The sequence below is a fragment of the Orycteropus afer genome, unplaced genomic scaffold (genome assembly GCF_000298275.1).
Source record: "Orycteropus afer afer isolate SDZICR_OR568_19922 unplaced genomic scaffold, OryAfe1.0 scaffold00104, whole genome shotgun sequence".
NCBI classification, from domain to species: domain Eukaryota; kingdom Metazoa; phylum Chordata; class Mammalia; order Tubulidentata; family Orycteropodidae; genus Orycteropus; species Orycteropus afer.
In genome coordinates this window covers 8,329,372-8,340,677 of record NW_006921691.1, presented here as the reverse complement: position 1 = coordinate 8,340,677, position 11,306 = coordinate 8,329,372, and the positions used below count along the sequence as shown (strand labels likewise).

Genomic DNA, 11,306 nt, shown 5'->3' with positions numbered 1-11,306 from the left:
GGAGGCCTTCAAGGAGATGGTTTGATACGGTGGCTGCGATGATGGGCTCAAGTATAGCGGGGATTGTGGGGCTGGCGTGGGATCGGGCAGTGTTTCGTTCTGCTGTGCATGGGGTCACTATGAGTCGGAAACAACTCGATGGCACTTAACAACAACAACAACAACAACATGGAAGAAAATAATAAGAAATCTTTGACAACTTCAATCTTTTCTCTATTTATCATGATGCTGCTTATTGGTGCAGTTGTGAGGATTTTTGTTTTCTTTATATTGACATGTAATCCATATTGCAGAATGGTGTCTTTAATCTTCATCAATAAGTGTTTCAAGTCATCCTCACTTCCAGTAAGCAAAGGTGTGGTCAGCATATCACAAGTTGCTTAAGAGTCTTCCTTCAATCCTGATGTCACACTCTTCTTCATATAGTCTACCTTCTCAGATTATTTTCTCAGCATACAAATTGAATAACTTTGGCAAAAGGATACAACCCTGACACACTCCTTTGCTAATTTTAAACCACACGGTATCCCCTTGTTCTGCTTGAATGACAGCCTTCTGGTCTATGTATAGGTTCCTCATGAGCACAATTAAGTGTTCTGGAATTCCCATTTTTTGCAACGTTATTGCAGTGAATTGCTTGATGGGGCCCTTCTAGCCATTGTCCTCCATTCTGTGATGTACTGTAAATCCTATTATCCATGCCTGTTTGGGGTGGTGTGGTAGTTAAGGTCAGGTGTCAGCTTGTCTGGGCAGCTGGTAGTAGTGTTCCCTGTAATGACTGGCAATCGGCTCTGTGGTGGGATTTGCCTTGAACAACTGAGTGACTGCTGATTGTTAAAGCCATCCACTTGGGTTATTTCTGTTGGAGCAACACAGATGGAATGCATCTTGAGTCCTGCCTTGCTGGAGGGTATAACTCAAATCACCACCCTTAGCTTCCTTGAGGGTATACTTACGAATCTCCTGGGAAGTTTTGCCCTTCTCTTGCTCCGGTTCCATGTTTTGACTTATCCTCATCTCACCCCTGGATTTGGGACAGCAGCGGTCATCTGATCTGCTGATCGAGGTTCATCAACCCTTGAGAATTGGGAGGATCTTCCAGATCCACTCATGGGCCCGGGACTTGCCAGCCTGCCAGCCTCCACCACTACTACGTGAGACAATCGCTTGGGTGTCTGTGAGTTCTGTGAGGCGTTACAGCAAAATACAGAACCCTAAGATGGGAGGAAATTACTAGGAGGAGGAAGAGTTAATGTCTGAAATGATGGAGTGGCACTGTAGTTTGGACATTTGGGACATCTTTAACCTCTGTCTCATGGGGACAGGCCTTGTGCTGATCTTTCTGAGAGAAATTGTTCAAGCAGTTATACATAAGTATTATGAGCCAAACAATTGAATCTTTTGCATAGTCAATAAAACACAGGTAAACATCTTTCTGGTATTCTTTGCATTCAGCCAAAATCTATCTGACATCAGCAATGATATCACCTGTTCCACATGCTCTTCTGAATCCAGCTTGCATTTCTGGAAGTTCCCTGTCAATATACTGGTGGAACCATTTTTGAATTATCTTCAGCAAAATTTTAATAATTTCCACATTCTGTTGGATCATTTTTCTTTGGAATGGGAACAAATATAGATCAGGTAGCTTCCAAATTTCTTGGCAAAAATGAGTAAACACCTCCAGCACTGCATCCGTTTGTTGAAACATCTCAATGGGTATTCTGTAACTCCTTGTAGCCTTGTTTTTCACCAATTCTTTCAGTGCAACTTGCACTTCTTCCTTCAATACCATTGGTTCTTGATCATATGCTACCTCTTGTAATGGCTGAACATCGACCAATTCTTTTTGGTACAGTGACTCTGTGTATTCCTTCCATCTTCTTTTGAAGCTTCCTGTATCATTCATTATTTTGCCCAAGAATCCTTCTATATTGCAATTGGAGGCTTGAATTTTTTTTTAATTCATTTCTTTCAGCTTGAGAAATGCTGAATATGTTCTTCACATCTGGTTTTTGAATGCCAGGTCTTTGCACATTTCATTATATTTTATTTTGTCTTTGCAAGCCACCCTTTGAAATCTTCTCTTCAGTTCTTTTGTTTCATCATTTCTTCCATTTGCTCTCTCTCCATTTAAGAGCAAATTTCAGAGTCTCTTCTGACATCCATTTTGGTCTTTTCTTTCTTTAATGTCTTTTTAATGACCTTTTGCTTTCTTCGTGGATGTTCTTGATGTCATCCCACAATTTATCAGCTTTTTGGGCACTGTCATTCAATGCATCTAATCTATTCATCAGATGGTCTCTAAAAGCTGGTGGGATATAATGAAGATTGTATTTTGGCTCTTGCGGACTTATTTTAATTTTCTTGAGCTTCAATTTGAACTTGCCTATAAGCAGTTGATGGTCTGTTCCACAGTCAGCTCCAGGCCTTATTTTGACTGATGATATTAAGCTTCTCCAGTGCCTCTTTCCACAAATGTATTCAACTTGATTCCTGTATATTCCATATGGGAGCTCTGGTAGCATAGTGCCTAAGGCACTTGACTGCTAACCAGAAGGCTGGTGGTTCAAACCTAGCAGCCACTCCTTGGAAGGAAGATTGGGCAATCTACTTCTGTAGTGATACTGCCTCAGAACCCCAAGGAGGGATCATTATGAGTCAGATCTGACTTGACTGCAGTGAGTTTGGTTTTTGGTATATTCTATATGGTGAGGTCCTTGACTCCATTTATATGTTGAAAAAAAAAAGGTATTTTCAATGAATAAGTTGTTGGTCTTGCAAAATTCTATCTTGTGATCTCTGGTGTCATCTCTAGCACCAATGCCGCATTTTCCAACTACCAATGATTCTTCTTTGTTTCTAACTTTTGCATTCCAATAACTGGTAATCATCAATGTTGGTCACCTTCAGACTTCAGAAGTTGGTAAAAATCTTCAATTTCTTCATCTTTGATTTTGGTGGTTGGTGTATGCATTTGAATAATAATAGTATTAACTGATATTTCTTGTAGCCATATGGATATCATCCTATCACTGACAGCACTGTACTTCAGAATAGATCTTGAAATATTCTTTTTGAGGATGAATGCAATGCTATTCCTCTTCAACCTATCATTTCTGGAATAGTAGACCACATAACTGTCTAATTAAAAATGTCCAATACCAGTCTATTTCAGCTCACTAATTAATGCCTATGATAGCAATCTTTATGTGTTTTGTTTCATTTTTGACGACTTCCAATTTTCCTACATTCATCCATCGTACATTCCATGTTCCGATTAATGAAGGTTTGCATCTGTGTCTTCCCATTTTAAGTCATGCCCCATGAGCAAATAAACCTCCTGAAAGCTTTTCTTCATCCATGTCATTAAGGCTAACCCTATTTTGTGGCAGCAGCTCTTCCCCAGTTGTATTTTGAGTGTCTTGCAACCTGAGGGGCTCATCTTCTGAAACGATGTCAGAAAATGTTTCACAGCTATTCATGAAGTTTTCCAGCAATATATCAGACAGTGTTTCACTGCTATTCATAAACATTTCACTGGCTAATTTTTTCAGAAGTGGATAGCCCTTTTTGCCCTGTAGTCTCCTAGAATAAGAATAGATACTCTGCCTAACACGGAGTATACATTAAACAAGAATTCTTTAATGAATTGGTGAATAAAGGAATGCATTAAAAAGTAAATTGCTGTGGAATACTTTAAAGAAAAAATAGGAATCTCTCAACATCACATTTGACACCCAGTAGCACTAACACTCTGTGTTTTCCTCTCACTCCTTTTCTGAAAGCCATCCCTCTGATCTTTGTACTTTTAAGTCCCATGCCCATTTGTAATGAGCATGTCCCATACCTTGTTGGTCTCATTTATTTCTTGCCACTGAGTTAGCAGTACCTGTACTGCAGGACTGTGATCATGTTTTGCAGCAAGATGCAGGGAAGTATTTCCTTCCTGCAACAGAGACTCACTTGAGGTAGGATCCCCTGAATCAAGGAACACACCTCTTCAACAATCAGGACTGCAATGAGACTTCTCAAAGATTTCATTTGGTTAAACCTGGGGTCCTGAGTGTGCATTACATTATCCACAGTCTTAAGTAAAATTTATAAAGATTTAAATGAAAAGACATAGACTTCTTTGAGCCAGTAGAGAAAATCAGTCCATGTCTCTTGTGCTACCTTTGCTACCAATTTGTTTGCAAAAAAAAAAACCAATAAAAGTAATTCCATATAACCTATGTGAGGGTAAATGGATAAAAGATTTCTGACAGGTAGTTTTGGTATTGTGTATCAAAAGATTTAAAAATGTACAAAACTCTTTAACTTGCAATTCCACTTCTAGGAATTTATCTTAAGAAAATAATCACAGATGTTCACATAGATATGGATGTAGTGATGGTTAAGGTTGTATGTTAACATGATTGGTCTAAGATTCTCAGTAGTTTGGCAGTTATTATGTAGTCTGGCAGTTATGTAATGATGTAGTCATCCCCCACAATGAAATCTGATATACTGTGATCACCTCCGTGATGAGATCTATGAGAACCAATCAGTTAAAAGGGAATATTCTTGGAGATGTGGCCTATGTTCAATCTATACAGATGTTCTGGCAAAGTGCACTGGCTTTTTGCTCTTGATCTGGCTTGTCATCATCTGATTTCTGGCTCTTTAGACCTGAGCCTGCCATGTTGCCTATTGATCCTAGGATTCATTACCCTTCACAGAATGTGAGCTGGAAGCCTGCTGTCTTATCTGCTGATAGATGTCCACCCTGGGTGGTTCTTCTTCTTATTATTTATTTATTTATTGTGATTTGGGTGAAAGTTTACAGAGCAAATTCATTTTCCATTTAGCAGTTCATATACATTTTGTTTCATGATAGTGACTGCAATTCCCATAATGTAATAGCTATCTTCCTACTTCCTCCCTCTGGTTATCTTTTCCCTGCTTCCTTCTTTCCTATATTTCCCTGTCTTCTGAGCTATCTTCCTGTGCAAATGTTGTCCTTCTGGTTTCCCATGGTTGATTGTTCTAAGGAGTGTACCTATCTGGTATAATTGTTTACTTTATAGTCCTGCATATTGTTTGGCTGTAAGGTACATGAGTAAGTTCAATGTTAGGCCTGAAGAGTGACTAGGAGTCATAGTCTTGGGGGTTTTATCAGTCTCTATCAGACCAGAAAGCTTGGTCTTTTTTATGATTTGAGTTTTGTTCCACATTTTTCTCCCACTCTATCCTGGATCTCCTATTTTGATCCCTCTACCCTGAGGTTTTCCCTCCTCAGCCAGTAAGGCTGAGTCTCCAGTGTACCCCCAGGGATAGTGGAAAAACCTATGTAAGCTAGTGACTTCACAAACATTTATGGAGCTAAAACTGTCAATCTTGACAATCCCTTGCAAATGTGGATTAATTTCAGCTTGCTATCCCATGATTCTCTCTGACTATAGGAATAGTTTAACAACTCTACTGCTGATCAAAATGTCATCACCAAATTGATGCACCAATTGTTACTCCCTCCACTACTGTGATTACCCTTTCTCTTGTTCTCACCAAAGAAATAGAAGTCCAACTCACCTTGTCCTTTTCTGAAGTGTGCAGATTACAGGAGATAGGTTTTTCAATCATTTCAACATGGCCCTTTTCAGCTGCCAAAAAAAAATGGCTTTCTTCCTTTCTAGAAATCAATCACAAACTTCTAGCATTTATTACACACTCCCTGAACAAGCCACACAAGTGATAAGGCTGGTATCATTTTAACCCCACATTCTGGTTACTGCTAAAACGTTCCTCGTGTTCAAGGTGAGTGAGGAGGGAGCCAAGATGGTTCTTCTGGTCATGGCATTCCAAGCCCTTCTGAAGAAGTATGCTGACAATCTTTCCTCATCTTCTGATCTCTAAGCCACATCCAGTTGTAGGATGTCACTCCATGCTGTGGCAGAGTTGACATAAGCATGGAGTCTGTTTCATGGGGGCAGAGAAGTACTATTCAGAAAAGGTCCTCCCAAGCCCCAGGGTAGTCACTACACCACAGGCAGACAGTGAGATTGCTTTTCAAATGCAGACATTTTATGAACTCTCTGTATTTATTTAATAGTTCTTCCACTCAACTATTTATTGAGAATCTACCATGTGCCAGACTCTGTCTTAGGCATCTGTGCAATGTATCAGGCCTTGCCTTACTGTTTAAAATGTTTGAAACAGATATTCTCAAGGGTTTAATATTTATGTGGCTTGGTCAGACATGACATTTTATCAAATGACTCTTTTTAGTCCTTCTCTGCTCATCTATTTCTCTCCAAGGTCCACCAAGAGTCAACAGGAAAACTCTTGAGAATGGGCCTATATGAAACAGAATGGAGAAATCAGACATTAACCAGAGAACATAGTCTAAGATGGGGTGTTTAGGTGTGATTTGTTAGAAAGGGAAGTTCAAATATAGAATTTTCTCATTATGGTAACTTCTTCAACTTTTCATGTAATCAATGAAGACTGCGTTTGCAATAGCTAAAATGTCATCAAGATCCATAGAAAACTTAATTGTATAATTCAAGATGTTTAAAAGGAAAAAAAGAAAGTTGAAATGGCAAAATGGAGGAAGGAGGGTCACTTAAAGGGAAGAAAGCATTCACAAATTGACATGGCATGTTACAGCTACAAGCTTAGCAAGATGTCTCCAACTTGAAAAAAAGATACAAGCCTCTTTATAATAAGGTTCTTAAGTCTGAGATTTGCCATCTGATCTCCTGCTAATGCAGCATAATGAAAAGATCATGGTCACTGTTAACTTGAGATAACAGCTCACTATTTCTCAATAACAGAAACTAGAGGAAAAAGGAAGAAAATTCCGAAACAATAAATAACACACACATGCACATGCACACACACAAAAGTCTAGAGGGGTCAGTTCTATGGGGTTTTGCATTTGTGCATGTATGGAAAATAGAGAAACAAATTGACAACAAAATATTCACCTAATTCACCCTTCCTTGACCAGATATGTTGCCAATATGGCACAAGTCCCCAATCCATCAAAGTTTGAAAGCTTGATTCTCTTCAATTTCATTAAATCATTAAGAAAGGGCAAAGGGAAGAAACAGAGACTGCTCAGGACCACAGTTTGCCTACTCATAACTTATAACCATGAACAGTCATGAGCCATGAACATCTTTGGAAATGATAGACCAAAAATTATTGCATGTGATTTATATAAATATCTGCATATGGTGTCCATAGATAAATGTCCATATAAACAAATCACAAAACTGAAATGAAAGACAATTGACTTACAGATTAAAACATTTGGTCACACATCCTTATAAATCATGCACTGAATTCTTCAACAATTACTGAGTATGATCCAGGTATTGTGTTAAGCAATAGAGTAGCCAAGAAGAAAAATATATTGCCATTTTCTCATGAAGAACAGAATTCAATAGGGGAGACAGACATATAAGCAAATTAATTATAATTATAATGTAATGTAGTAATTGAGTTCTGGTGATATGTAGGGTATAAAACTTAGCAGGAGTGTGTGAGTGTGAATGGGGAGGCAAACAACAAGAAAACATGAAAAGGGCCTTTAAAGGATGCTAACACACTGGAACAGGGAAAAAGAATACTTGTTAGCTGTTTTCTGTCCAGCATCTTTGAATGGCCCCTGTTCTACTTTGTGGCACTGTTAAGGATATGCTCCAGCCTCTCCTGCAATTCAACCTTGGCCACAGAGTTTTGGTTCAAGGCAGCGTACTAGTCACAGTGATTGGTTCAAGATAGGGCATATGAGTCAAGCAGGGCCAAACAGTCATTCCTGAGATTTATATATGAACATTTGATGAGAGAGGAATTTTCTTTCTTATGAATCAATGGTTGTATGACAAGTCACACCAATCAGAGTTAACTGTGGGATTTTTTTTATGACACATTCTATTTTTAGGTTGGGCAATCTACTTCCGTAGTGATACTGCCTTGGAAACCCAAGGAGGGGTTGCTATGAGTCAGGTCCAACTTGATGACACATAACAACAACAACATTTTTATTCTAGGTCATCAGCTAAACCATGAGTAGCCCTCTTTGACACCTGCTCAGGAGTGTCTGCCTAAGAATGAAGCCAATACAGTGGAACCCCAAAACCCAAACCCACTGCCATTGAGTGGATTCTGACTCATAGCAACCCCCATTGGGTTTTCCAAGGCTGTAAATCTTTACAGAAGTAGATTGCCTCATCTTCCTCCCGAGGAGCAACTGGTGGATTTGAACTGCTGATCTTCAGAAAAAGAGTCAAAGAGCCCTGATGACATCATTTTGAGCTCCTGGATTCAGAAACTCCTGAAGATATCCATGCCTGGATTTTTCAACTGAATGAGTCAACACATTTCACTCCCCCATCCCATTCCCCCCAGATTAGTTTGACTTGTGTTTCTGCACCTTGACGAAATGGTCATATCTTACAGAATTATGTGAGTGACTGCAATACAAATCAGGGTATTGAATGAACAAAACATTCAGACTTATAAAATTACCACAGGCCACACTTGGCATGGTTGACTCAGAAGATGTAGGACATTAAACACAACTTGTCATAATCAGCTCTCCCTCTTCATACCACAGACCATGTAGCCCTCCAGGAGCTATTCTCTTTGGTCCCCCAGCTGACACTCAGTTGCAAGATGACAAGATCTACATTGTGAGAGTTTGGGGGCCATCCTGGCATAGATGATCCCAAGGACATGCCCACTTACAAGATTCACTGCACTATGAGAAGCCCAAAGTATGGCTTCCCCTCTGGTATTTATAGTTCATCTGTAGTTCTTCCCAACCAAGAGGCAATTTACCAATTAGGGGTCATATCTATCACAAGCAATGATGCTTAGTAACATAGCCAACATTCTATTTTTATCAGGTTGGCAGGTACACAGAGCCAGAAAGTTAACCAAAGTGTAAATGCTCATGCAGAAGGAAAAGAGGTGGTGTTAGCCCTGTACCCACAGAAATTATAAATAATACATGAGGGTGTCGTGCCCTGTAAGAGATATTTGTTGCTTTTGCATCAGTGTTTACCATTTTTAAGTAATGGCACTTTGATTTTCCTTTGGAGAATCCATCCTATTGCCATTTATTCTATTTAGTGTTGTCAACTGCAAGATCTCCCCTACCTGCCTGCCTTCTGACACATGAAGTAACATAACCCATGTTAAACTCACTGCTGTCAAGTCGAGTCTGACTCATAGCAACCTCTCCTTGGGTTTCTGAGGTGGTATCACTATGGAAGTAGATTGCCCAACCTTCCTACTGAGGAGTGGCTGGTGGGTTTGAACCACCAGACTTCTGGTTAGCAGTCAAATGTCTTAGGCACTATGCCACCAGTGCTCCTTAACCCATATTAGTTCATATTAAAAGGCAGCATACTAATCACTGTGTTTGGTTCAAGATAAGGCATATGATTCAAGCAGGGCCAGACAGTCATTCCTGAGATTTATATATGAACATTTGATGAGAGAGGAATTTTCTTTCTTATGGATCAAAATCCACAAGGATATCAACTTGAGACCACAGCAGCCATCTTTTCCACCATGTGGGGAGTATATCTATAAATAATGCTGACACATAGAGAGCCAAGAATTGGAGAAAGAAAGAGAGCTGGATACAGCCATGCCTGAAGCTAGTGTACCCTTGAACTCTTTAGTGAAAAAAACAAAATCAAATCCATTATCATCAAATAGATTCTGACTCATGTCGATCCCATGTGTGTCAGAGTAGAACTGCCTCATAGGGTTTTCTTGGCTGTAATCTTTACAGAATCAGATTACTAGGTCTTTCTTCCATAGTGCCAGTGGGTAAGTTTGAACCTCCAATCTTTAGGTTGGTGAAAAAAAAAGCAAGCTCACTGCTGTGGAGTTGGCTCTGACTCATAGCGACCCCTCCTTGGGTTTCTGAGGCAGTATTTCTACAGAAGTAGATTGCCCAGTTTTCCTTCTGAGGAGTGGCTGGTGGGATTGAACCACCAGCCTTCTGGTTAGCAGTCAAATGCCTTAAGCACTACGCCACCAGAGCTCCTTTAGGTTGGTAGATGAGTGCAAAAAGTAAATTACTTTTCATTGCTTAACCTACTTTAAGCTGGATTTTTATTACTTGCAACAGTAGGAGTTGTGGCTAGCACATATTTATTAGTTTGGGGACAAACATTACTAGATAACTGGAAGTACCAAGCATCTGCTCAACTTTGAAATGACCTTTATTTTTCACCCTGGTTGCAAGAAAGCTTTGCATTTCTGCATAGCTAAACAAAGTAACAGAAGATCCACCACAAAGAAAGTCTAGTCTGATAAGAAAGGGGAGGTTATGGAAAAAGACAGTTATTTCAGATGGAAACATCTTTCCTCTCCAAGAAAACAGCAGCTATTGTAACCTTTGGATGCCCTTTTAAAATATTATTGTCAAGGCAAAAAATAATAAGGATATTAAAAAGTTGTCTATATATCTGATAAATTATCAAAAGGTAGCTTAATGAAAGATGAGGTGACAGATACATACAGTAAAATGAGACAGATCTCTCCCATCTCTAGTACATGTTGCTATGCAAAAAGCAATAGGAATTTTAAAGGCCTGTGTGTACGTATTTTTAAAAATAGTTTCTTTTCAAGCCTTATTTCATTTTTATCAGTCACAGGAGCACTGTATGTTGCCACTCCAGCCCTTTTTATATATGTTTGTGGGAAAAACAAGTCCCTGTGGAGTTGATTCCAACTTACGGCGACCCCATGTGTTTCAGAGTAGGACTGTGCTCCAGTGGCTGATTTCTTTTTGGAAGTAGAGTGCCAGGTCTTTCTTCCAAGGCACCTCTGACCATTTAGAACCACCAACCTTTCAGTTAGCAGCAAGAACATTAGCCACTTGCTTACCACCCATTACTCATTAGCATAACCACTCATTACCCATTTGCGTCATGATTCCAACTCAAAACAACTCTATAGGAGAGTGGAACTGCCATACAGGGTTTCCAAGGCTGGTTTTTGGTTTTATAAAACTTTACAGAATCAGATTGCCACATCTTTCTCCTGTGGAGTGGCTAGTGGATTCAAACCATCGGCCTTTTGGTTAGCAGCAAAGTGCTTAAGTGCTGCACCACCAGGGCTCCTTTGTACCACCTAGCGACTCCAATTATGTTCAAGTAGGCCTCTACCTAAGGAGCCCTGGTGGCACAACAGTTAAGTGCTCAGCTGCCAACCGACCTAGGGACTATGAGTGAGAAAGACCTGGTGATCTGTTCCCATAAATAATACAGCCAAGAAAACACTATAGGTCATTTCTA

General features: G+C 39.6%; 1 protein-coding gene across 1 annotated transcript in view; it reads right to left on the bottom strand.

Annotated features, from left to right (window-relative positions):
• Nucleotides 1-11,306, bottom strand: part of ANKDD1B (ankyrin repeat and death domain containing 1B) — a 102,873-nt gene that overhangs the window by 64,460 nt on the left and 27,107 nt on the right. Inside the window, 2 exon segments of the mRNA XM_007943372.1 lie at nucleotides 3,851-3,949; nucleotides 5,572-5,671. Of these exon segments, the coding sequence (XP_007941563.1) occupies nucleotides 3,851-3,949; nucleotides 5,572-5,671 (199 nt within the window).